At 36.4% G+C, this 27,600-nt stretch overlaps 4 protein-coding genes across 7 annotated transcripts; 2 read left to right on the top strand and 2 right to left on the bottom strand.

Moving 5' to 3' along the window:
- Positions 1-806: 806 nt before the first annotated feature.
- LOC103697288 (peptidyl-prolyl cis-trans isomerase E-like) lies at positions 807-3,248 on the bottom strand. 2 transcript variants are annotated; one of them, XM_008779122.4, is made up of 3 exons: positions 3,125-3,248; positions 2,741-3,004; positions 807-1,246 (listed from the first exon to the last, which is right to left on the bottom strand). In XM_008779122.4, the coding sequence occupies exons 1-3, from the start codon at positions 3,159-3,161 to the stop codon at positions 1,029-1,031; spliced, it is 519 nt and encodes a 172-aa protein (XP_008777344.1). In that variant the 5' UTR covers positions 3,162-3,248; the 3' UTR covers positions 807-1,028. The 2 variants fall into 2 exon arrangements, with proteins under 2 accessions (XP_008777344.1, XP_038982051.1); XM_039126123.1 differs by having other exon boundaries at positions 2,741-3,031; positions 3,125-3,222.
- Positions 3,249-6,060: 2,812 nt separating this feature from the next.
- On the top strand, positions 6,061-10,813 carry LOC103722254. Its single transcript, XM_008812730.3, has 3 exons — positions 6,061-6,269; positions 6,414-6,502; positions 10,507-10,813. The coding sequence occupies exons 1-3, from the start codon at positions 6,111-6,113 to the stop codon at positions 10,655-10,657; spliced, it is 399 nt and encodes a 132-aa protein (XP_008810952.2). The 5' UTR covers positions 6,061-6,110; the 3' UTR covers positions 10,658-10,813.
- Positions 10,352-18,320, bottom strand: LOC103722253 (cytochrome b5). The gene is made up of 3 exons (XM_008812729.4): positions 17,944-18,320; positions 11,263-11,329; positions 10,352-11,103 (listed from the first exon to the last, which is right to left on the bottom strand). The coding sequence occupies exons 1-3, from the start codon at positions 18,028-18,030 to the stop codon at positions 10,856-10,858; spliced, it is 402 nt and encodes a 133-aa protein (XP_008810951.1). The 5' UTR covers positions 18,031-18,320; the 3' UTR covers positions 10,352-10,855.
- Positions 18,321-20,322: 2,002 nt separating this feature from the next.
- Positions 20,323-27,272, top strand: LOC103722255 (PI-PLC X domain-containing protein At5g67130-like). Of its 3 annotated transcripts, XM_039126119.1 has the most exons (9): positions 20,336-20,493; positions 20,608-20,751; positions 20,872-20,994; positions 23,343-23,480; positions 23,573-23,671; positions 24,091-24,394; positions 24,772-24,995; positions 25,407-25,493; positions 26,853-27,272. In XM_039126119.1, the coding sequence occupies exons 1-9, from the start codon at positions 20,461-20,463 to the stop codon at positions 26,886-26,888; spliced, it is 1,188 nt and encodes a 395-aa protein (XP_038982047.1). In that variant the 5' UTR covers positions 20,336-20,460; the 3' UTR covers positions 26,889-27,272. The 3 variants fall into 3 exon arrangements, with proteins under 3 accessions (XP_038982048.1, XP_038982049.1, XP_038982047.1); XM_039126120.1 differs by lacking the exons at positions 25,407-25,493; positions 26,853-27,272 and adding an exon at positions 24,559-24,668 and having other exon boundaries at positions 20,323-20,493; positions 24,772-24,878; XM_039126121.1 differs by lacking the exons at positions 23,343-23,480; positions 23,573-23,671 and having other exon boundaries at positions 20,333-20,493.
- Positions 27,273-27,600: the final 328 nt, after the last annotated feature.

Genomic DNA, 27,600 nt, shown 5'->3' with positions numbered 1-27,600 from the left:
TACTCTTGATTTCTGTTTGCCTAATCCGTCATCTTATGAAACAGTGCATTTGTAATAGGAATGTCCGAAATGATAGGAGATTGCAATCTAGCTTGTGACAAGGCCAGTTAAATAACTGTCACATATGCCCCTCCAATGCTCCATTTGTTTATTTTGTAGGAAATTTGGTCAGTTGAATTAATTGCAGCAGTTCAGTCATGATTTAGTGATGGATTACATTCCCCTCTCAATAGGAAAGTGAGGCTCTTTCCCATTAAGTGGTTGCTAGAGACACTTTTACTAGAGACACTTTTACTAGTCAATGTCAATTTGATCTGAAAGAGATGCATTTTTATTGTGGTCACAATAGTCTAATGATGATGTAGTTTGGAAGAAAGAGTTGCACCCAAGTAAACAAAACCCCCATACAAAGATCATTCAACTGATTTTCCAACCTTCAGAGAAATGAAAAATATAGAGGGGCTACATTTGTCATACTTGTGTGTTCATACAATTTCAGAAGAGTTGGAGATTTGGAGTCGAACAAAAATATTTCTTCGAATCCCATAATAAGCATTCCTTCTGATCTGAAGCTAATAGAGGTGCCTAGGTATCAAAGTTTGCTACCAAACAAAGCAGCCAAGTCGTTCATAAAGCTATGGCATCGGTCTTCAACAGTAATTCTTCCAATCCGCAGGACCAAATCAGAGTATTATCTTTCGGACCATGTAATATATCATAATGAGCTTTCTTTGATTTTATTTTTCTCACCAATTTCTGAACACCACTAACAGTGTTACTGAACACAAGCAATGTCACACAAATACTTTTCTGGCAAAAAATCGGCAGATTTACTTTTCCAGGTCAAAACAACTATCATCACAGAATTTACAATACGAGTAATGACAATGCATAGTAGCTGATGACAGAATCCTCTGGAGGAAAACACAATAGAACCTTAATTTTTTAATAGTCTAACATACAGACAGCACATAGAAGTCACCTTTAAACATGGTCTTCTCCAGTGTGAACTCTAGATTCTAGATGGTTCAAGCATTCTGTTGTTTCAAGGTCTCTGCTTCAGCTGCAGCCATAGGATCAGCCTTTATTTCTGTTTCTTCTTCCTTCTCTCCTTCTCGCTCTTCAGCCAACTTCTTCCTATGCAGCTCCTCTGCTGCTTTCATGGCAGCTTGCTGTTCTGCCTGCAGACGCTGCATTTCCTCCTCTTGTTGCTGCCTCTCAAACCATGTATCAGCATCCGCCCAAACTGAACAAGACAAAGATGTCAATTAGACTCACCTGGAATAGAAGAATTACTTCCTTTTGAGAGATCTAACATCATTTTGATCAAATGATTACATCCAAAGTTGCAGGGACAAAGCATGGCCACTAGAACCGAGACGGTGTTAGTGAGTTATGCTAGGTAAGTTTGTTACAGTTGGTAAATTGTTGATGGACACAAACATACCATTTTATGTAAAGTAGCAATATACCGTCAGGTCAAGCACAGAGTGCTGGTACAGCATATGGCATGTAGTATAGCTATCCTAGTTCAGAACACACATAACCAGCACTGCCTCAAGTATCATATTAATCCAAACACTGTATAAAAGCAGTTTATTTCCTGACTTTTTAATTTCAATCGCAACCCTAATCAAATTTCTCTCTCCAAAATCTATGCCATGCTAAACATTTATGAAAAAGGATTCTAACATTTCTAGGAAGGAGTTCAAGGGGAAAGCTCTCTTCTTAGGTAAGAATTTGCATCATTCAATGCATAATAAGAATCACATTCTCCAAATCCAAATCCATAGTAACTTATTGGTCATAGAAACACTTATCTAAATTAAGAGCATAATAAACTAATATCTAAATCTTTAGTAGCAGCCACGTGCATTTGCAATGGCGTTAAAGCTAGTAGTATAAAATCTTTATAGTCATCTCATTGCAGTATTTCCAAAACATCATCTTTGCATGAAAAAACCAAGTGATGGCTTAAAAGGTACCACAGTATGAACTACAAGAAAAGGCAATCCAAAAAATTCAAATGCTAATTGGATGTACAGCTTGCGACAAATGACAGTCCCATAAAATCAGAAAATCAATATCAAAATTAAAGTTTAGCCATACACAGTTCTCACGCTTTCTTCTTGTTCTTTTGTTCATGCCAAATAACTGATACGAACATACAACAATCATACAATTCTTTCAAAAGACTAGAACATGGAGTCGAGCAATTGGCCTCAATTCACCAGGAAATCCTGACACCAGGAGCATTCTATCTCCTTGATCCTAGCCAAATTGGCTTTGCTACTCTCTCTGTCTCTAAAATTTCTTCTATGCTGTATTTATTTCTTTTTGGCTAAAAGTGATTGTTAACTTCTACAAAAACCAGCCTAACATTTGCCATAACCATTCTCCTATAGACAATACAATTTATAGGAACGACAAAGGTTTCAGCTCAATTCATATGCAAGAACTCTTGTAGACCGCCAATATAAACCTCGCCCACAATTTTGAATAAAAAAGGGGCAAAAGGGAAAGTAACAGCCAATTTAGGGTTTAGTGTCACATTGGTGAATTTAGTTTTCTGGCTTTTTTTTCCTTAAAAAACATATATATAAGAAAAACCGAATAAGCAATAGGGCATGGCAATCGGACAACTTATCAACTGAGTTGAATCCAAATAAGGAAATAAATCCAATTGTAACAGGAAAAAGAAAAAGGAGGTGGAGAAGGGCGAAAGGAGTAAGGAACGCACTGGGTTGGGCGGCCCAGCCCTGCTCGCCTCCCTTGATGCGCTCGGGGAAGGCGTAGTTGACGGTGAGGACGCGGCCGTAGAGTTCCGCGCCGTCCATGTTGTCCATGGCGGCGGCGGCGTCCTCGCGCTCGAGGAAGGTGACGAACCCGAAGGAGCGGTGCTTCTGGGTGGCCTGGTCCAGCGGGGTCTTGACGTCCTTTATGTCCCCGAACGGGATGAACGCCGAGTGCAGGATCGCCTCGTTCACCTCCTCCGCCAGCCCTCCTGTCGGTGTAGGGTTTTTTTTTTTTCCTTTTTAACGTTAATTTCGTTCAGAAACGGAACACCGCAAGAATAAAACCATCAATGTATTCTGTCACAGAGGCATAGCATCGAACGGCTTACCTACGTAGAGGGTGTTCTTCTGGACCTGGAGGTTCATGGCGTCGCTCTTCTTCCTCGTCTCGAGGCTTCGGCTTCCGCTTCCCTCCGAGGCCGACTTCGGTTATTCACATATGAAGCAGCGAGATACACGTGAGGTGCACGTGACGTAGAGTACGTTTGGGATGCTTCGAGTGGTATGCACGTGACTTGAAGACCGGAGGCATGGATCCCCAAAGTACCATGCACAGAAGGGGAAGGTGGTCAATCCAACGGTGGATCTAGCATCCACCTGTTGAACGTTTTGGCTGTTGAATGAATGATGCATCATACGTTCTCCCAATGTGCACGCGCATGCGCGTGCCGGTGTGCGGGAAATAGTGAGCCCCATTAGGGCTGAAAATAGACTCGGCCAGCCTAAGTCCATCAAATTAGACAGACCTCATATTAGGCCCGAAAGAGTTTAAATCGAATTTAGATTTAAATATAGAGCTTATTTATTTTTCAGACAAGGCTCGGATATGTCAAACCCGAACAAACTCCCAAACAGAGTCTGAATTTAGATCCGAATCAATTTATTTTTATATTTTATTATTTAAAAAATAAATAATAAATTAAAATATATTTAGCTGAGAATAATGTATCATGTATCATTTACTTATGTTATAGAAAAGAGTCTATTTTTTAACTAACTCATTTACTTATAAAGCAATATTATGAAATATTTAACTTCAATATTGATCAGATGGACCTATTTTTGGCCCAAACAGATAATTCGGACCGCCCAATCAGGTTCGGGCCAAGCTCAAGCCTAGACTTGGGTCTGGATTATCCAAAAAAATTTAAGCCTAAGCTTGGCTCAAAGCCCACAAATAAATTGGGATGAGTTTGGGCAGAAGCATGGCCCGGCCCACTTCTTGCCCTAAGCCTTGTGCTTTCTTGAAAGCCAACCTATAATTAGAGATGTCCTTTGCTTACACGTACATAATGTACAAGAATTCTTTATGCAAGATATATTTTGTATTTTGCAATAGTAATTAAATTTTTTATTATGTACTTACAAGCATAGCTTATTACATATTTATTTTCTAAAAATTACTATTTAAATACATGCTCTTTGAATCATCTTGTTTTTGCATGGATAAAATTACTATTTACATGCATGCTCTTTGAATCACCTTATTTTTGCGGCGATAAAATTACTATTTACATGCATGCTCATTACATATTTATTTTCCAAAAATTACTATTTAAATAATTGCTCTTTGAATCACCTTGTTTTTGAAGAGATAAAATTACTATTTACATGCATGCTCTTCGGATCATCTTATGGTACTACTAAACAACTGGCGGGGTTTGCATGCAAAATTTTTTTAAAAAAAATATTGAAAGTGGCTATGATATATGGCAGATGTTTGATTCAAACTTAGTAGATAAATTGGGTGGGATTAGGAAACCATCCTTCTTAAAAATAAGAAAAAGAATCGGAGGGGGAGAGAGAGAGAGAGAGAGAGAGAGAGAGAGAGAGAGAGAGGAAAGGAGGGAGGAAGGAGAGAGAGCATAATACGTTGGAGTTTTAATTTTTTGAAAGATTTAAATTTTCAAAATAAATACTCTTCTTATCCACTATTTATCAGTTGTTTCAAAGACTTTAAAACTCTTTCAATTTTTTTTTAGTTATATATCAAATATGTAAAAATAAGCCTTCTTGCTAAAATAAAAATCCCATTTTATAAAGCTCAAATTGGGCTTTGAGGGAGTGCTTAACTCAGCTCGTGTCGTGCTCATGGCCCTCTGCTTCCACAGAAGTGCAAGAGGGACTTCAATCCACTTACTATTTTAATTTATTTTATTATTTTAAAGCAAAATAATAATTTCTAGCTATATTCTACCAACATAATACAATAGGAGTTATCCAAGGGCTCAAGAGAAGTAGTCATGCTGAAAATAAATCTCCAGTTCTAGTCCATTATAGATGAGTGCAATTTCTGTTATCAGAGAAGTTAAAAGCCCTTTCTCCTTTTGCTAATACTACAAAACTTTTTTTAATCAAATAAATTATAAATTTTGCAGAATATGAAATTTTTGAAAAATAATATTTTCATGGAGATACAGGTAGCTGTGGGGTCACAGGACAAGTGGCTCGATATGAAATTAGAAAACAACAGGCATTATTGAGTACTAGCTGTAAAGATATATATTCATTGTATCTCTCACAGGTTCAACGAATAATCTTGCACTCATCAATTGCATCCATATTAGTTCTCAGTTTCTATCTTTATTACAAACTGCACCCATGAATCATATTTTTCACTCTCAAGATAATGACAGAAATATACACAGCAATATCGTCAATACACTAACACCTAATCTCCTCCAGATATAAAAATATCTATAATATTTAGAAATAACAATTTATGCTGAACCATTTAATTTATTTTATTTTATTATAAATCAAACTATATTATCTATTTTAATAAATATATTTTTGACTCGTCCAATAAACAGGTGAGATTTATGCTAATAAATTTTTGATTTACCGTATATCCAATTCAGCATCTTATTCTCATGATATTGCATTGACTCAGCAATAAAATCCAGGTACGATACTATCAGTCCGCGTAGGCATGGGACCCACACGTGTGTAGGATGTCTCGAGAGCCAAGCCTATCGCCACACGGGATAACTTATTCTATTATAAGTTAAATTCGTTCATGCGCTGAGAGAGATAACAAATCGCTATTTATGTGGCTCCATGGGAGCAGGAGAAGCAAACTTTAGTTACATTCCAAATGGATAATTTCCTGGTTCTTCTAAGTACGACCGAGCTAAGGAAAGGAAGGGTAACATCGAATCTAACTAAAATTAAATGGCGTGAAACTGGTGGCGGAGCACCTGGTTTTGACCACCCTACGATTCAAACGTCAACACCAGCCCACAGTTCCACCATTGCACCTTGGCCTTTACAACCTTCTCAACCTCGACTCTCTTCTTCTATATATACGTTCACATGCAGGCTCCTACGTGCATCCACAAGAGGGCAATTCTCAAGAAAGATTGGGTGCAGGCACGCTTCTTTTCTTTCATAAAAATTCAGGCGTCCAGCTTACGTCCTTGGAAGAGTTCTGAGTCTTCTCATCTCCAAATGGGTCGTTGGGTGAGACCAGAGGTTAGTTTTCTTAGTTTCTCGGCTCTTCCAGTCTTCTTCCATTTTGTTGCAGATGAGAAGGAGATCATGTCCATGTATTTTTATGGAGTTTTATGATCATTTGAGATGGTAGTGTGATCTTTGTGCATGACCTCTTATGATTAGGTGTACCCGCTGATGGCAGCGATGGCCTTTGTGACGGGCATGTGCGCGTTCCAGCTGACGAGGAACATGATCTTGAATCCTGATGTCAGGTGAGATATGATCTCTCTTCTTCTGCTGTGGATTTTTACAGGATGAGAGTTCCTTTCTGTATCAATTAATTCAGGGATCGTTTCTTGGTGTGTTTTTGGGTGTATGTTTATGTGTTTAGTTTTAGTTTTATTCGTAAGTGATCTCAGACAAAGGATTTCTTGGTTCTTTAAGGAAGGACATGAAATTTTTAATTGAAAAAGTAGGAAAATCGTCTCTTATCAATTATTAGGCTTTTCGGTCTAATTGACAAGTAAAAGCTTGACCTTGATAAGTGTTAGCATAGTTGGCTGGTACCTTGTTCTTAAGAACTTGGCCCAGTTCAAATCGTGAGTATTGCTCAAGAAAAAAATTTGTCGAAAATCTTAAAATTAAGATGATGGATGATTGATGCTGAAATGAATTGAGGTACATTTGTCAAAGTAATTTTTGACGGAATCCAAAATATCTAGATATTTTGGCCAATACGATGGCTAGAAGTGCCAACCAATCATTATCGACATCAATTTAAATTCAATTTAATTGGCAAGTAAGAGCTTGACCTCGATAAGTGTTAGTATAGCTGGTTGGCATCTCGTTCCTAAGAGCTTGCACTTCAAAAGTCCCAGTTCAAATCGTGAGTATTACTCAGGAAAAAAAAAACTTTCAACTTGTAGAAAATCTTAAAATCAAGATGGTGGATAATTGATGCCAAAATGAATTGAGATACATTAGGCAAAAATTTTTTTGACAAAAACCAAAATATCTAGATATTTTGGCCAATATGACAGCTAGAAGTACCAACCAATCATTATCTACATCAATTTAAATTCGATCTAGTTGACAAGTAAAAGCTTGGCCTCGATAAGTGTTAGCATAGTTGGTTGACATCTTGTTTCTAAGGCCCGGTTCAAACCGTAAGTATTACTCGGAAAAAAAAAAATCTTCAACTTGTCAAAAATCTTAAAATCAAGATGGTGGATGATTGATGTCGAAATGAATTGAGATACCTTAGGCAAAATTTTTTTTGACAAAAACCAAAATATCTAGATATTTTTGGCCAATATGACAGCTAAAAGTATCAACCAATCATTATCTACATCAATTTAAATTCGATCTAATTGACAAGTAAAAGCTTGACTATGATAAGCGCTAGCATAGTTGGTTGGCATCTTGTTCCTAAGAACTTGACTTTCAAAAGGCCCAGTTCAAATAGTGAGTATTACTCAAAAAAAAAAAAAAAAACTTTCAACTTGCCGAAAATCTTAAAATCAAAATGGTGGATGATTGATGCCGAAATGAATTGAGGATATTAGGCAAAGAAATTTTTGACAGAAACCAAAATATCTAGATATCTTGGCCAATATGACGGCTAGAAGTATCAAGCAATCATTATCTACATTAATTTAAATTTCTAGTTATGAAAATCCTATAATTAGATGACAAAATTAGATAAAAAAATTCAGATGGTATATTCGGGATGGACATAATTATATTTTTGTATACTATGTTTGTGAGATGAAAAACCGAGTTAGAAACTCAACTAGATTTTTGTTGCATCAGTATTGCTTGTCGAAATTGAAAAATCGGCAGGTTGGATGCAAGAAAATAGATGATTAGCTATGGGTTTGGAGGAAGCTTTTAGGAGAAGAGTTGAAACACTTTCAAAAATAAAATTAAGTAAATAATAAAATTGTGCTCGCATTGCGGCAAATAGACATGAAAAAAACTGTGACTAGCTTTACAGAAAAGGGATCAAACATACCCCAGCTAGTTAACATCTTATTCATATAAAGTGGTCTGGGTTTGAACTAAGCGCGAACCTAGCAGTGGCATACATTAATTTAAATTTCTAGTTATTGAATACCCATAATTAGATTGCAGAATGAGATCAAAGGAAATTCAGCCAATATAGTTACATCATATCAGGTGACATTTAGGATGGACACAATTTAGTGCTATTATTTTTTTTAATATCATGTTGGTGATATGAAAACCATGTTAGGAACTCGATTAGATTTTTGTCGCATCAACTATTGCCTGTCAAAATAATGAAAAATTAGTAGGTTGGCTGGTTGGATGCAAGAGAAATAGGGAATTGTCCTTTGGATTGGAGGAAGGCTCTAGGAGTGGAGTTGAAACACTTTTTGACAATAAAATAAATAAGAAAATTGTGCTAATATTGTGAACATGGAAAAAAAATTGTGACTAGTTTTATAAAAAAGCACTTAGAGAACTTTTGGCATGTTTATCCATGTTGTACAAGTGGTCCTAGGTTTAAACTAGACATGAACGCTGCAGTGACATAAGTTACTGCAAAATTTCTGGGTATCAAAAACCCATAATTAGATTGGAAAACAAGACCAAAGAAAATTGTAAATATCAAGTGATACTTTGGATGGACAAAATTTAATGCTGATATTTTACATATCATGTTGGCGAATTGAAAACCGCATTAGGAAGTTGATTAGATTTTTGCTGTATCACTATTGCTTGTCAAAACAAGGAAAATTTGGCTGATAGATGTGAGAAAATGAATGGCTCTAGCTACAAGATTGGAGGGTTCTAGGAGAAGAGTTGAAACACCTTTCAAATATAAAATAAACAGATAAAAAATGTGCTAATATAGATAGAAAAAAATGTTACTAGCTTTATAGAAAAGCGCCGACCAAACTTAGATTAGCTAGCTAACATCTTTATCCTCACGAGAGTTGTAGGGTTTGCAGGCAGTGGCTTCTCCTCCATATTTCTTAGAAGTTGTGTCTACTTCGGACTTAAATAGAATAGAGATCTTTTATCCTATTTGTTCCACTTTAACCTACTAAATGCTAGAAAAATAATAAAACTATTTCAAAAATAAAACATTGTTAAAAATTAAAAGAGCTACCTTTTCGCCTAACTCAGAATAAAATATTCTATCATGTAACATTAGATCCAAAATCTTTATTGAATTGCTTATCCAGCGAGTGTTCTCAACATTATTGCCTTAAAGAGGACTCAAACATCCACACTCTTATGATATTCACCCATCATAAGGCTGCAGACCCTTTATCCTCTCCAGTTCATAACTAATGTGATGACCATCATTGAATGAGCCCTACATGTTACATGAAACAATGTGTCTCTTGGTTACTAGACGGCAATTGTGCCTATCATGGAAAGAAGACACCAATCCAAGTAAATAGACGAAGGAATTTGAGTATCCATGTACAAGAACATGATCAAAGATATATTGCTCCCTCTAACATACTCTTGGAATTGCTAGTCTTGTACACAGAGTCCCATGGATATAATGGCAGAGCATCCAAACATCTACCAAGTTTGATTTATATAAAGCAAATCACTGTGTTAGATCGACAACGTAGAATACAAATTGTAGTGGGTGGCCAAAAACCAGAACTCGCTCATGATCATATGTAAGAGGAGTATTTGATATATGGCTGTGATCCCATCTAATGCTTAATAGAAATAGAATAAGGGGAGCAAGGATCTCTGAAGTACTGCAAGAGTCATGATGGATTTATGATGAAGGCCTGAAGTTCCAACCTTGATATATAGATGTGCCCCTCCATGCCAAAATATCTATTTATAAGGTTAGACAACACTAATTCAAACAGAGAAAAACTGTAAGTCTTAGCAACACGTCTTACAGCCAAAAACAAAGGCAGATGGCACACCTGTTAAACGTATCATCGCATCTGCTCAAAAATTTAAGATTGACTATATTCCTAAAATCATTGAGGTATGTCCTTGGTCACAACTAAATATATAGCAATTTTTTCATTCCCTTTTTTTACCCAACAGTAATGTCCAATGACATCTTAAAGGCCTGCTTCTCCAAATCAAATCTCAGAGCCCAGGGGGTCTCTAGGAAATTGAAAGCTCATCAACTCAAATCAGAGCATAGCATTTCAGAAAAAGTTAATGTGATGTTTCACATGCTAAGTAGATAGTGCATTCGATAATTATGTAGACAATCCTGTGTATGAAAGAGTACAACTTAACAAGAATGACCTTCCCCTTGCAGAATCAACAAGGCCCGTCGCGCCTCTGCAATCCTTGACAATGCAGAAGAGGGTGAAAAGTACAGCCAGCACAGCTTCCGCAAGTTCCTCTACCGGCAGCGTTCTGCGGTCATGCCTGCTCTTGACGGCTTATCCACCGACAGTGACAAATAGAGTAATACACTAATGCAATGTCTGTTACTTATCACTGCAAATAGTACTCTTTTTATCAAGAATGATGCATAAACTTTGAAGACAGAATTTCACTCAATTCAAAGTTGTATTGGGATGATGAACCCATTTTAAAATAAAGGAATGGTGTGTATGAAATCAGGAGTCGCATAAGATAAGGTGGTAATTTTTTTGACCATATCACTTCTTGCGTGAGTACAAAATGGCAGCAACCACTGAGATCCCAGCAATGGCTGCTGGGACAGCCCAATACTGCAATGCCCTGCTTGAAAACTTGGTAACGAGGTTGGAAGGTTGGTCCTTCCTAAAGATTTCGAGCTCTGGGATTGCAGGTGTTGGATCTAATTCCCCAATGCAATAATCTTGCATGAGCTCTCTAGCACTTTTGCTGTGGCCTGCCTCTTCAAACTCTTCAGTTGAGTCCCTCCCTTCAAAAAAGTTGAAGAGCATAAGATTTGGCGATAAGGCATTAATTTAATTTGAAGTTGTATGCCATTCCTACCAACAGCAATAATGGGGAGACTCAGATATAATTTCATCTAAATTTACATTAAAGAGGACTTCATGTTCAGAAGAGATCAGAATACCAGCTGCTGATAGGAGAACATCATCTCCTCCAGGGTGCTCGTCCAAATAGTTTGTCACGTCATATACCTGTCATAAACCACAAAGATATAAATGCAAAGCTTGGATAAAGAACTGCCTTTGTGAATCTCATCATAGAGGTTGTGGAAAAGAAAAAGGTAGGTTTTTTATCCACCTCTCATCCTAGACACTTGAATTTTTTTTTCTTTCAATGTGATGTTCTTTTTTTGCAATGAAGGTACAGATAAATTATACATGTCCATGCAATCTATGTACTGGAAAAAAAAAATTTCTCGTCTTCCAAAGTGATAAATTTTATTGATCAAAGAGGAGAACCAAGAGTTACAAAATATTGCAACGAGGTGACAAATGTTGATTTCTCTTTACATACATCATCTACTATGCAATTGACTTCCTGGAAAATAGTTAAATAAACATCATTATGGTCTGTCCTTTGCTGATGAATCTAGTGGTCATTTCTATTGCCAAAACAAATTTAACCAGAATGCTTTCTACACAAATATGGTTTCTAGTAACTTGAAGGCAGCAGTGGACACAATCAAGTCAAACAAATAGATGGACGAGAAGCATCTGAAAATTCTCACAGATACAAGCCAGTTAAAAGATTTGAGAATTGAGATAGTGGTCAGTTGCCAATGAGGAAGCAGATTTCCACATGGATAGGATACTATACCAGGAATGGAATAATAAAAGCATAGACTTCCCTATGCAATTATCGAAACAAATCCAAGAAGCTCCTTCATGGTTGAGGTTGAATTATTCTTTGGCTCGAGATTCTTCAGAATTGGTAATAACTACATATTTCTAGCCAACTTATTGCGTGCCCATCTCCATCTTAAGGAATCTGACATACTCGCAATTGATGAACAACCAAATTTGAGGCTGTTGTTAATTTAGCTTATGATCAAATTGGATGGTTATAATTCTATCTATGCTCCACAAATTGGCCACCATCAAAAGATAAGGAATCAAATCCTCAAACACACGTCCAGTAGATAATGACATATTTAAAGTTCCACATGCTGAAGGTTAAAAGCCTGTTTAGATGTATAGGCAAAAAATACAACAGAATCGAAAGATGAACTAAATGATGTTGCGAAATAAACTTCCAGGAAAATCTTCCCTGGTATATTCTGGTATTGTTGTTTGGTTGACTATATATAGTTATTCTGGGAAATTTACCAATTAATGTCACCTTCCAAGCACATGTGCACATCAATGATCATCACTCTCTCCCTTCTTTACCCTTCTTTGACAATGCGAAACTCCATGATACTGATCATGACACTGATCTTGTCCATCACTGCCAATAGGAAATGGTCTGTTGCATCACCATGGAGGAGTTGAGGTGGACATGGCCATTGAAGAGGTGATGGAAAGCAGTCACTAGGAGGGGATGATGTGGAAGATGGGTTGCACATAATAGAGGTGATGAAGGGAGACCGGTGACATGATTGGTTTAGGTGTCAAGGAAGCCTAGGAGTTACCAGAAATGTCATATTGGTGGAACCCATGTGCTGAATGAAGAAGGGGGGGCGGGGGGTTTCCCAGCTCGGTGGATGTGTTGTCCACGATTAATGGTGGGGCAGGTGGTGAGCATTTTGGAGCAAAATTTTAGAAGTAGGGGAGGTGCAGAACATTCTTTTTGTTTAGTGTGGGGGGTGGGTTGGGGGAAGGAGGTGTTCAAATCTTACACAAGAAACATAAAAAATAACAGAAGGAATGAGGTCTTTCTCATGGTTCATTTTTACATCCAAAATACCTTCCAAACATCATACTACAGAAAGAAAACTTTTGATGGTTAGGATTCCTCTAGAATGCATAACTTCTATAAAACGAAATGGGGTTTACATGGATCCTGATAGCCCTAACGGGAGAAAAGCAGGTTATCCTTTATAATGACAGCATTCCTATGTTTCATATCAGTTTCAGGTCAATAATTTGCCTCATTTCCAGTTCTCTTTAATCTGTTTTCTCTTCTTCATCCTAGAAAATTTCAAAAGTTTCCAAAACAATCCCTCTAATTTTGACAATGAGATGAATTAGTCTCAGTGAATTTATCATAGATATGAATGTGCATGCAAATACCAGTGTACATTGTTGAAGTGTGTTACCAGATTTATAAGCTGCAATAGTCAAGCTGAACCCCTTCCAATCAGTTTATAAAACAATCCAATCATGGCATTAAAATGATTCCAGATATTTCACATAAAATCTGCTTCTCTCTTAGGATTTAATCTTCTGTTTATCCAAATACACCAAAATATAGATACTCCCAATTCCCAAACTCAAAATCATTTTGCATCCTGATCACTCATTCATTTGCCACTTTGCTCAGCCTTTTATCCAAAGTTCCCCTTTTCTCCATTTACATACACTGTTTCCAAACTTGTCCCAAGGCTGGCAAATATTGGCAATCATTCTAAATAAAACACATCAACATTGCAACATTGCTAGGGGCATAATTGATCTAAAATTCAAAGAGTTGTTATGAGAGCAACCACAATCCAAACACTGGATAAAGCATGCTCAGAGTCCCAAAGTCTCCCCTTGATGGTCTATTTAGTCTCTCAAGTGTTGAAAGGTAGGAAGTGTCCTGGTAGTTCTTCATAAATGGCAAAATTTATAGGTATTTGAATGTGATTGTTTTGTATTTGTTTCGTAGGGGGGTTGGCCTCAACTTCAGCTTTTTGCTTTGACGAATGGGGCATAAGATATGCAAGCCATGGCTTGAATATAAGGCTGTCAATAAGGATATAATGACCAGTATTTTCAACCTCCCCTCCTAACTGAACGAGTACGGATTTCCAAATGTGGTGCCATCAAAAAAATTTATCTGCCAGGAGAAAAGGGACAGAGCCAGGATTCAGCCTCATGGGAGGCCAAGTTACTTTATAAGGGCATGACAATATTGTTATAATAATCTTTTAGAAAGATCAAATCTTTCACTTTATTATATTTTTTCTTCTTTATGATTTGAAATTTAATAACATGAAAAATCTTTACTTGTCTTTATGTCACCTCCTACAAATATCTCATTTGCTCAAGCCCAATATGCTCATAGCTACAATTTAGGGAAAACGAGAAGAGGACAGTGGGCTCATACCTATCACTCCGATGAGAAAGGGGGATAGGAAGAAGAGTTGGAAGAGAAAGAAGAGAGACTTCCAAACCTGTCCCTAGAAAAGCTTATTGTTGGAGATATGCGGAAAGTCTGTTTTGAGATAACCCGATAGCTATCTTAAAATGATTTATTTTTATTAAACAAGTGATATACACAAGAACGTATTAAAGAGAAGTTCTATAATTATTTCCATTTTTGGCAAACTTATTACTACTTATCTCAATAAAACAAAGTAAACAAACAGCTCTGTTTCTTGATGTTTCAGGATTTAAAATTTAAAAAGATCCTAATAGAGTCCTTATTTTTACACCTGCATTAGTAATTGGATTATTATGGCAAAGATATTTTTCTTTGATAGTGGGGTCTATGCATGAAGAAATGAGAGGAGGAACAATCAAAATTAGAGGTGGAGGGGCAGGGGGGTGTGGCAGGTAAAGAGGACATGAGGACCCACTCAATGGAAGAATAAAGATTTATAAAGAAACTTTCAGAATTTGGGGCGGGAGGCCACCCCTTGCAATAAGGTAGCTCCGCATTTGTTTGGATAACTACTCATCTGACATTGGAACGTTGTGTCTAGGATCTCTCAAAACTTGCATCAACTTCTAGTAGCTTTGCTTGCTCACAGCTATTGAAGGCCAAAATGCAAGGTAAAAAACAACTATATGATCGTCTATCAAAAGGCCAAAGACTGCAACAGAGCATGCTCTGCACAATTTTTCAAGGATGTTACCTTATTCAAGCTGTCTCTATCCTTTAAATAGTATATGCAAGCTCTGAAACAGTCATTACGCACTTTGTTATCCACCTGACTTGGGAAAAAATAAATAAGAAAGAAAACTTCCAAAACCTCTTCATGTTTGTACCATAAATTGGACAATAACTTCAAACAATTCTAGCTATTGTGCTTTTGAAGCACATCAGAGTTGTTCACTATTGGAGTCACTGCTGTCTCTGAGGAGAGGGAAAAATCCATGCTAACAGCGTTCACTAAAACAACTTATTGATAGACTTCTCTATATTAAAGCAATATAAATAGTCTCTATGGAGCAAGCTTTAGACAGATCACTCCATATCAAAACAGAATGAAGAAATAAAAGAGCGGTGTGTAACTCATAATGAGACCAGGTTTCTCTTCCTTTCGTAACTAAGATAGTTTGAGTGTTGATAAAATCATTTATATCAAAAAAAAATTACCATATATGACGTGAAATTTATCAGAGTCCTAATTAACCAGCCTTCTCAAAGCAGCATTCTCTCTGTCAATCCCCAATTTGAAATAGTTTAGTAGGTTAGTGGATGCAATTCGAAAGGTTAAATTGTTTATATTTGCTACGCATCCAAAAATCTTGCTCATCAATCTATTCAGCATAAACAAATCATTGATATACTTGAATTGGTATAACCCTTCCCGCACAACTATGTGCATGCATATCATGCAACCACCACTCCTTCCCCAAGATGGAAAAGATTAGATTAATAGATGTAACTACAACATTAAACTGTAAATCCTTGCTATTTTTCCTAGAGTCTTGCTCATCTATCTCTAATCCATAACCATGGATGACCTCCATCCAAAAACTATCATTTTAGCTGCTTAAACCTAAAGCCACTTTGCAAGAATTTAATTATTCCTTTAGCCCCAAGAGTGAACTTGGTCTCCTTCCCTCTTAGGTAAGAATGCCAAGCTAGTCGGAACATGTTTCCCTATTGCCTTACCACACTACTCACTCTGGCTGATGATATATTGAATTTGTCATAAGACATGCTAACTAGCAGGCCTTGTTAGGATTTCCTGCAGTAATTTGAAATAAAGTTAATCTAAACAAGCATTTTAATGTTGAAGTTTCGAACCGATAAAGTAATTGACATCAGTCAAGTTTACCATAGTGTGTCTTACAAAGCCAATCAAAAAAACACGCAGGTTTTACCAAAACATTATCTTGGATACAATGCATTACAAATATCTGATTGTGATAACTTAGGTATTTGACAAGGCATTTTTTTGAGAAATACAGTGGGTTCCCCAGAAACTCAACCTTTTTTTGAGAGGGGTGCTGATGAACTGAACTCCAGATGGTTGGCAATATTCAACAAAGCATTTAAATGATTAAAAAAACAAGAAGCATTACAACCAGAAGGCTTACAAAGCCAATCAAAAAAACTTGCAGGCTCTACCAAAACATTATCTTGGATACAATGCACTACCAATATCTGATTGAGATAACTTAGGTATTCAACAAAGCATTTTTTTTGAGAAATACAGTGGATTCCCAGAAACTCCCCCTTTTTTTAGAGAGGGGTGCTGACAAACTGCACTCCAGCAGGTTGGCAATATTCAACAAAGCATTTAAATGATTAAAAAAACAAGAAGCATTACAACCAGAAGGGTTAAATCAATGGATGCCCCTTTTTAGGTTCTTAACTGCATTAACAAGTTAAATATGACAGTTGTACAATGAAAGAAATAAGATAATTTTTACCATCTGGATTTTCCTTGAGATAAATATACACTTCAGTAAAATGAACAAGGAACAGAGACATTCAAATACGCCAAGCATCTCTCTGCATTTTATTTTTGCAATCATATCAACCACAGACTCGACCAGCGAACATATAACAAAACTCAAATTCTGACAATTTGCTTTCACCATTTCATACAAAATCTCTCTGTCCAGGCAAACTGCTAAACGATTACCTCCATTCTCTCAGATATAACCTGAACAATGACAGGAGCCTGAATATGCGACCACAATGTACATTATAACACAATACAATCTGATGTTTTTACTATAACATACATCCACGGACCCGTCAGATGTCATTAACCTGCAAATTAGCTGTTATCCTAACCATCAATTGATCATTAGAAAATTAAAAACTTGTAAGCTTCGGTTTCCACATTCAACGATCTAAGATTTCTCACTACCCTAAAATTTTAGCTCAAATATCGCCAATCTTAGCCAATCTAGCCATTTGCTAAAATATCTCCAATCTTAGCCAAACAACACCAAATACTGGTTTACTGGTTTATTGAATGACATGGTGCATCTCAAACTTTCTAACAACAATTAAAATAAGCAAATCCACACTACTCTCACCTCGTGCTTGATTTCACAAAGAAACAAGGGAAAGGATAAAGGAAAAGATAATCTCAATATAATATGAATTCTCACAAGAAGGGAAAAAAAAACTCGCAATCCGATCATGGTTAAAATTTAACGTCAGCTCATCAAGAACAAAGCAAACAAATATATATAATATAACAAAGGAAAGGACGAGAGAGATGAATAGCAAACTGACAACAATAAGAGTTCATGGCCTTCCCCTGACTGGATTAAAAAGCATCAACTGATAAAGAGAAACCCAACACAGTTGCCCATCAAGAAAAGGTAACATACGAATATCAAAAAGATCCAAAGAGCTCCCTTTTCCAATCAATAACAAGCAGAAAAGGCCGCACCCAGGTTCATCGAAAAAAGAACAAAAAAACATAATTTTCATCCAAAAAAGAACGGACTACAGAGAAAGAGGGTACCTTGCCGTCGATGACGACCCAGCAGTCATCCTGGGTGTTGTGCTGGGAGGCTTCTTCCATGGAGTAAAGCTTCGTGATGGTCGGCATCGCTTCGATTTCTTCTCTCTTTCGGAACCGGTGAGAAGTTCTCCTCTCCAACAACCCGAGCGACAAGCGGCGAGATGACAAGTAGCTTTTCCCTTCTGGGCTCGGCCTCGGAGGAAGAAAAGACCGGTGAAACCACCAGAACTATAAAGATTTTGGAGGAGCCGCCTAGGGCTGCGACGTTAAAATCGTGGCCTTCCATAACATTTGGGTTTTCGGCACGCGAGCGCGCTGACGACTCATTTGGTTGGTTGGCGAAAAAAAAAATATTTGGGAGAGGTCTTCCTTTGCTGCCCGCGCAGATCCTGTAGGCAGAATTTGATTCTGTCACTTTATTTCTCTTAATACTGCTGCTGATTGTATTCACGCTCATTTGACATAAACTATTATTGTACCAAAAAAATTTAAAATGTTTTTTTTAAAAATAAAAATATAATATTTAAAAAAATAATTTTGATATATTTAGTTGATTATAGAAAAAATATTTTAGACTTATATTTGATTGAGTATCTATTTTTCTTTAAAAATTGTATAAAATATTTGCTATATTTATAATAAAAAAAAATATAATTTTAATGGCTTAAGAATATTTTTTTAGAATAAAAGAATCCCAATTTATAATATATCCCCCATGAGTTTTTTTTTATAAAATAAACTCTAAAAAAAACAAGAATCATTTTTTTTATTTTCTCCCTAACCAAACTTTTTTTTCTTCTTTTTTTCGTGAACAAAACAAATTCTAAAAAATTTGGCCATTTTCAGTCTGCACGAATATTAAAGCATGATTTCTAGAAATTGGAAATCATATCTTTATGGGGCAACGCCCATATCCAACTCGATCCAAAAGATTGGGGTTTGATATTTTTTTTTAATAGAAACCCTATCTATCTAGGAGTAAGGTCAAGTCCTATTGGAGCATGAGGCGGATTCAAACATGCTGAAACTCATTATTTTACTTGATCCTTTGTCTTGTTTGTGCCGGGTATCATGTGGGTTCTATTATAAAAAAAAACTAAGATCTCTTTATAATTATATCATAAAAATAATTTATTAATGATATATTGAAAGTATCATTTATTTATATATATATATATATATATATATATACACATACACATTTGTAAGTTCTTGAGCAATGCAATATTCCAATTTTTTTAAAAACTATTTTTTGGAAAAATACACTATAAATAGAATAACAAGATTTTATGTTATATATCATATAAACCATAAGGTCTTGATCAAGTTTAGACTTGGTCTGGCTCCTAAAACTTGGCCCCGATGGTCTGATGAATTATATTGTCAATTTAGATTAAATCTTAAGAGAATATTTGCCAAACCAAGTTCTGCGCCTCTATTGAGTACACACTTTCACCCTTGGAATCGAGGTAGGATCCGTCCAAAAGTCTGAAGATGACACAATTACCATCCTCCCCCTCTATTATTTTTCTCACCTTCGCTTGCCCAAGTAGAGATTACACATAGGATATGGTATAAACTCAGGAAAATATTAAACCGTGTCATAAGAGATTCTGCGAGCCAACCGTGAAGCAGACGCATCAACCACCAATCATTCGTTTGCCATATAACTTTTTTTTTCATGAATACTATTCTAAATATCTAATTTTACATAAATATTCTTTCAAATTAATATTTGTATCTATATTCTTCTAAAACACTTGTTTTGTTTTTTTATTTTTTTATTTTTATTTTTACATATATACCAACGCCATCTAACGCCGTTAAAAAATTAACGCTTTCAAATTAAAATAACTAAAATATTTTTACTGAGTAGATGTGGAAAAAGAAATATTTATAAGACAGCGATGGAAGACAAAAAAATAATTTCAAAATTTTATTTTATTTTTAATTAAAATAAATATAGTTTTTAATAACAGAACCATTGTATTAAGAATATTTGTGTAAAAATAGCATTTTATGAGAATAAAAAATAAATATAAATTTTAAAAAGATATTTATGTAAATTTAAATTTTCAGAAGATATTTATGAAAAAAAAAAAAACTTAAAAAAAAAAAAAAGTCTTTTGTGCTGCTCCTTTCTTTCTCCCCATTTCTGCACGTAGCTGCTACGTTTAGAATATCTAACCGCTACTCCCCAAGATCATGCTAGACAGCATTTGTTCGTCTCCTCTTCCTTATTTCCCGACGAGGAGGAAGTCGCTTCTCTGACATGGGTCCCAGCCTCTGGAAAAATTCCAACATTAACGTTGAAAGCCTTCTTCGTACCTTTTACTCTGGTCCACATTTGTGGACCATAAGACCCGGTCCATTTCAAGCTCTGGATCAGGATCGATGTGCCTGTTCCTTGGTGTACAAGGCTAGGAATTCAGTAGAAAAACTTTGATTTCATCCTCTTCTTTCGACTTCATTGTGTTGCCAACTTTTCACCATTCATGGTAGAATAATATTTGTTGGATGCAAAAAGAAAGAAAAGATACACCATATATGGTACCCCGGCACATCACAATAGTACCTGGCTTTGGCTTCTCAGCCAGCATTTGGTGTTAAGATTTGTTTCCTCCTTTCACATTATCTAATCTCAACCTTCCTTCTCTATGCAAGGGTACTAAAGAGTCCCTGCCGCTTTGGCTACATATTTCCTGCAGCATCCTGGAGTTTCTCCCACTTTCTCAAATGGACCTTCTCAAGAGCATGCTTGTACTCATCTTGGTGGCTTTTATTGGCTGCTTCAATGGAGAATCTAAGGTTAGAATTCCTTTGCATTTCAGTTGTAATACACTAATACCAGCTTGCACTGGATTTTAAGAAGGAATTTTGCTACAATATTTTTATTGTTCTTGAGGAAAAATTCTATTATATATGCAGCTTCTTGATGAGTGCTCTTCAGACAGTGATTGTGAAGCCGGATTGTATTGCTTCTCCTGCTCCCAAGGGTTCTCGGGTTCGAGGTGTGTTAGGTCAGCAATCACAGACCAATTCAAGTTATTGGTACTCTTTTTCCCCACTCATGTAGTTTAATTCTGCTTATCTCTTCCTTGTTTCTTGTCTCAAACAAAGTAGACTATCTTCCTCCTTTGATTGCCTGTCGCAAAGTGAATGAGGAATTGGATGTGCAGCGATCTTGATAAGTATGTCAGAATGAGTATTAGAAGAGGATATCATACTCTAGGTGTTTGAAGTTGTCCTTTCAAACTTGGTTTCCTTTCTATGCAACTAAATGGATACAGTTATGAGTTTTCTCAAGTTTTTTTTGCTTAAAAATGTTTTTTTAAATATCTTAACCAAATATTGCTGCATCATTGGAGAATTTTACCTCAGGTACATGTGATATTTCTCCTCCTATCTTTCATTAGTATTGTTACTGCAAATTTAGGTTCTAATATGAAGAAGGATTGGACTCGATTCGACTTATCAACTTAGGGCAAACAAGCAAATGGGATTTGATTCTCTATCTCGGTATGCATGGCTAACAATCAAGCAAGCAACTTATTCAAAACCAACTGTATCATATCTTGATTTTTCTACTTCCTTGCTACTTTTTCCTAACAAAGGTTCCGCAGATTTCTTTTCCCATTACAAATACAATTGATGCCATGGACTTTCTTTAGGAATTACATAATATGCAACCAAATCACGGTTGCGAGCAGCATGGGGTTGTCCTCGTAGCAAGTCATTAGATTGCATTGTTGCCTTGTTGCTTTGCATCTTAAATTTGTGATTTGATGTTATATCTGAAAATTACTTTTGATGATTTCTCAACATGTCTGTCTCCCCCCCCCCCCCTCTCTCTCTCTCACGCACATCCTTATGCGCATGTACATAGAGAGAACTGCCACCAACCCTTTGGTTGAATGTATGGAACCTTGTTCAGAATGTTCTTTGTTCATTTCTGTCAGTTTTTAAGGCATCTGCAATTCAATCTGATTCCCTTTTGAATCTCAGTGTAAAATAGGTCATCCATACTTTCTAATATCATGTCAACTTCTCTAAGTATGCTTTATTCATATTAAATTCCTTTGACAGTTCTATTCAACTCTTTCATCTTTAGGTCATCTTGTTTTCTCTGCAGTGCCTACTCTGGAAAAAAAAAAATCCTTTATGTACTAGAAAATTTCTTCTGTAATTCCTTATCAACCCCTTTTTTTCAACATTTTCCCAGACAACCATATAAGAATAATCTAAATCTGCCTGCTTTCTTGGACTAGAAGGCCTCCGATGTGGAAGCCTTTTCTGTTTCATGGGAGGAGAAGTATTTCCCCAAAAAAGAACTAATCTGGTAGGAAAGAAAGAATCACTTCTGTCGGAATGTTCGCATCAATCTCCAGTTCTCCACTGCAAACTAATTTTGCATGCTTAATACCAGTAAATATGAGAGGTAAAACTCAAGGTTCGCCGTACCGGTACCGAACCCCGTACCGGTGCCGCACTAGTATAGGCGTACCGAGTGTCGATACGGTACCGTACGCTCGGTACCGACCGTACCGACATTGGTGTACCGATACCGGTACCCATCGGTACGGGTACGGTACGCTCGGTACCGACCGGTACAGCGAACCTTGGGTAAAAGTTTAGTAAGGTCTGCTGTTCCCTAATGAAAGTACCACACTTTTCTCACCATTGATTATTGGCAGTAGAATCTGCCAATATAATTTTTGTTTGCTAAAAGATAACCATTGGCTTTCCATTCTCTAGGACCAGTAACTGTGCTGATGACAAAAGGTAAGACCTTAACTTGGCAAGAAATTATCTCTTAAACCAACACAAGTAATTTCCCATGAACCCCGTTGCATGACTTTGTCATGCCAATTTGGTAGCCACATCTCAATCTCTCTTTCTCTTTTATTGGGTCCATTAGATAATTAGAGAGCATATAATTCCATGATGTATCAGTATGCTACTCCCTTGCTCCTTTTCATCTCAAAGAGCTTCTTTGGTATTTTAGCTAGACTCTTTTTTATGCTCACTTCCATGCATTTTATTAGACAAAAGTCTGAAGCAGATACTCATTTCGTTTCTCTGGAAGAAAGACTCTGTTTCCAAGAAACTTGTTTGCACATGTTCATATATTTAATATTATGTTATGCATGAATATTTTATAGAAAAACTTTGTGATTAGTCATACCACAATATGCTCAGTCATAGTACTGTATCCTCCCATCGGATGATGAAATACCCTTTCATCTCATGATCATTCATATCAAATCTCCAAATTGCAATCCTACATGCTAAAAGAAGGACTTTCTTTGTTATTTTTTTCTACCTTAGAGAATTTGCTCGATATTTTTATAGTGTTCCCACATGCTGATAATTATGTTCTTTCTGTTTCTTTGCCACAGAATAACTCATTGCCTTTCAATAAGTATGCATATCTCACTACGCACAACTCTTATGCAATTGATGGGGAACCATCACATACTGGAGTTCCGCGAAATGCTTTCACGAACCAAGAGGACACTGTTACCCAGCAGTTAAATGTAGATCCTTCTCTAATTTGCAATTAATTTTTGTTGAAGTTTGTTTTCAAAAGAAAAACATCATTCTCTTGTTTAAATTCTTTGATGTCTAGAATGGTGTCCGAGCCTTGATGTTGGATACTTATGACTTTAAAGATGATGTGTGGTTGTGCCACTCAAGTGGAGGGAAATGCTTCAACATAACAGCATTCGTGAGTATAGTCATGCAGTTCTCTATCATAAGCATTCCACTTATCTTAATTTTTTATTTTTTATTTTTCAATATATTCAACTCTGTTTCTAGATTGTAAGTCTTGTTTGTCATCTTTAGTAGCTGGCTTGCTAATAAATTAGGCTGCCATCATATGCTTATGTTGTCAGAAGAAATTTTCAGTATGATTTGCTGTTCTGTTTCCATCAAAGTCTTGCCTTGCTAAACGTCTTTTTTTCTTAATTTATCATTGCATTATTCCTTGTTCTAATACCTCCTTTATTAGCTATTAAGTGTTCATTATTTTAATTTTATAATATTGGGTGTGACATTGCAAAATTTTTCTTACTTGGATACTTAAGTAATAAAGAGCATAGCTACTTTTTTTGGTCAGCCAACTAAAGCAATCTATTATTTTAGGAACCAGCCATTGATACTATGAAAGAGATTGAAGCGTTCCTATCTACAAATCCTTCTGAGATTGTTACATTGATCTTAGAAGATTATGTTCAGGCAGCAAACGGATTAACAAAGGTCTTCAATGAATCAGGTTTGTTAGAGTACTGGTTTCCAGTCTCAAACATGCCCCAGAATGGTGAGGACTGGCCCCTTGTACATGACATGGTTTCTAACAATCACCGCCTGATCGTCTTCACATCTATCGAATCCAAACAAGATACAGAAGGGATTGCCTATCAATGGAACTACATGGTTGAAAACCAGTGTAAGCAAAAAAAATCCTCCTCTTCTTCAATGCATGTTCTCTTGTGTCAGTAGTGCCATATAATGCACATTTTGTCATGTACATAGTTCTTCAATGTTAATGGAATAGGACTTGCAGTCGAAAGGTCAATACACTTAATCAAAAATATTTTCTTGGTGAGTTAGGGAGATCTGCTACTAGGATTTATCATATTATAATGGTACAAATGCCCCAACTCTCAGTCGGCAGAAATCCGAAGGCTGTTATTGGTGTTTCAAATGAATTACAAGCAATGGCATGTGCCTTCTTTCATCTACTATTCATTTGAAAAATTCTATTACATGATTGTCCTTCAACTCTGTTAAATTTCTTGTACACTGTTGTTGGTTGTTACATAGATGGCGATGATGGAATGAAGGCTGGGACATGCTTTAACCGGGCCGAGTCTTCAACTCTCAGTGATGCAAGCAAATATCTAGTTCTAGTGAACTATTTTCGAACAATACCAGATAAATCAAGAACATGTGTAGATAATTCAGCAGACCTCATTAACATGCTCCACACATGTTATGGTGCTGCTGGTAATCGATGGGCAAATTTTGTGGCTGTCAATTACTACAAGGTATGTGCAAACACATTGCTCTCTGCTTTTAGTTGGTTCTAGGTTTGTCATACTTTTAACTTAGCTAGCTAACAAGTGTTATAGATTGCTGTAAGGGAACTTATATAGATACACGTACCGACAAGAAAACTGCAAGGGTTGTATGGAAAATAGTCGTTCGATCAGATAGGATCTTTTGACTGTTTCCATACCAGGGCAGAATATGGCATGCACTGAAGCTGTGTAATCATACATGTCATCTGACCTTGCTTGGGTCATTTGAGACATGTCTAGTAAACAATGCTCCTTTAGTTGGAGTATTGGATGGAGTCTGTATTCTAATGTTTGTCGCTAACTAGTGATGTTTTCAGTGACTCTATATACCATGAGAGAACAAGGAAATTCTAAGGTCTCAGCTTATTTTGACTGCAGAGGAGTGAGGGAGGGGGAGCATTTCAGGCGACAGACATGCTTAACGGGAGGCTGTTGTGTGGTTGTGATGATGTCCATGCCTGCACTGTAAGATCTTCATTTGTGCCTCTGCCCTTTATGTTCTTAAAACATTTCAAACTTATAACTGTTGAAAGGAGTATAATATGGATCCAATGGACTTAAACTTATTGGTGCAAATCCAGTTCAAACTAGTTGCAGCAGGTGATTGCCCAATCTATCACCATAGCTAAACACGATAATCATATGAATGGAACTCCATATTTAGGACACATGTAAGAACTACTATGAAGGAGATTGCATGATGCCTAACATAATCCAGATGGATTCCATTTTTTTGCCCAAATGTCATTAAGATGTGCCAGTAGCTTAATACTGTTCCAGTAATCCCATAGATGAATCAAATAATAAAAAGGCATGAATTTTGAGGCACTTTTATGTCCAATGCTAAGTGGTGTCTTATGAAATTTACCTTACTTTGAAGCATACCTGCTAACACAAACTGTTGATTAGAAGTGTATTCTCCGAGCACACATCTGCACTGTTCAAGGGTCTCAGTCGCAACCTTTAAGTGGTGCATATATACTTACTGCACTACTTTAGCATGCAGTGACATAAAGTTCATTGATCATAAATAAAGTTACCTTCTCGACCTTTTTATTAGATATGGTGGAACGGTTTTTGAATTAGTCATATCAAAATATGGTCTATTGCAACTCAGAGGCATGCTACTGTTGATGGAATCAGGCAACTCTGCAGTGGTTATATAACATGTGGATTCTGAATTTGTGTTTTAGGAATGCAATAGTTATTCAAGACAAAAATCCCCCAAAAGTTTAGTAGTTTGTTATTCAAGACAATATAAGGCCTTGTATTGATCTGAATGTTGGATATTTGAGGGGCCCATAAGCATTGCTTGAGTTTAAGCAGAAACTGGATTGAATTGGGAGGTGATCAAACTAGGAGGGATTAATTTAGTAATGACCAAATTACACAAGGATCTAAAGTTGTTGCAAGTGATAATACCGGAGAGTTTGCTTCAGCTGATACGGACATGTAAAGCATAGAAAGGGGACAGACCTTATGTAGGGGATTACTCAAAATATAGTTTATGATTCATTATAAATTAGAAAGAGCCTAGGCAAGACATGGATAGAAAGACTGAGATATGATCTAATGATGGTTCCAATTTGGGAAAACCTAACCTTAAATAGCACCCAGATTCCTCTTCATAAATAAGACTCTGGTAGATGTAGAAATGCTTGCATTAAACTGCAATTCCAGTTAGTTAATTTTAAGAAAAGGCAGCATAACAGCAATGCAAATAAGGAGATTGTGATGCAATGACATTTATTTTCAAGTAAGTTGCAATAAATTTGGAGAAAGGAATAAAAAATTTCTTAACATATTTTTTCTTTGTCTGTGCAGCCTGGGTCTACTTCTGGGGCATGCACTCCTCCATAACAGTGATGGTGGAACAACTCCTTGGAATATAAGGCATTTGTGGTTGCAAGAACCCCATGAGTGGCAAATTAGCACAGCATCTAACGATAATGCCTTCAAGCTGTGTCTATCTCTTTAATTATCTACAAATCCCTTAAAGCATTGTTCTGAAAAGTTGTGGCAGCAGGAGGATATCATGGGGAGACTGAAATATGTAACAGATTGGTGATAATTAGATATAGTGAAACTTTCTGCCTGATGAACATGTGTGAGCTGGATGGCTTCTTTTGTTGCTTGACAGCAAACAATTGCTTCTTTTCATTGGTTTGTCTGATCCTGAAAATAAACTGGTCTAAACTCTGACCAGAGTCTGGATTACATTACATTAGACAACAGTTTTGCTAAGTCTCTCTGTTTCTTTGAAAGAGATACATTTATTTGATGCTCATTTTCTTTAGGATTTATGTGAGAAAGCATTAATGTCATCTTTCCAGCGTTCTTTTGTAAATGCTTCCTTAACTTTCTCAGGCATGTTTTTCAAAAAAAGAAAAACTTTCTCAGGCCTGGTGACATTATCTCAGTACTCAACAAGTCTCTCCATTAAAATTATCGACTTCCTTGTCTCGCAATGTCATTCGATGAATAATAATCCCAGTGTTTAAGAAATTTCTGTTTCGCTGTTCTTCAGTATGGTATGTTCTAAATAGCAAGAAAGGAACTTATCAAGGAAAAT

The sequence above is a fragment of the Phoenix dactylifera genome, chromosome 4 (genome assembly GCF_009389715.1).
Source record: "Phoenix dactylifera cultivar Barhee BC4 chromosome 4, palm_55x_up_171113_PBpolish2nd_filt_p, whole genome shotgun sequence".
NCBI classification, from domain to species: domain Eukaryota; kingdom Viridiplantae; phylum Streptophyta; class Magnoliopsida; order Arecales; family Arecaceae; genus Phoenix; species Phoenix dactylifera.
The sequence above is the reverse complement of the archived record's forward strand: the minus strand, read 5'-3'. Positions and strand labels throughout refer to the sequence as shown.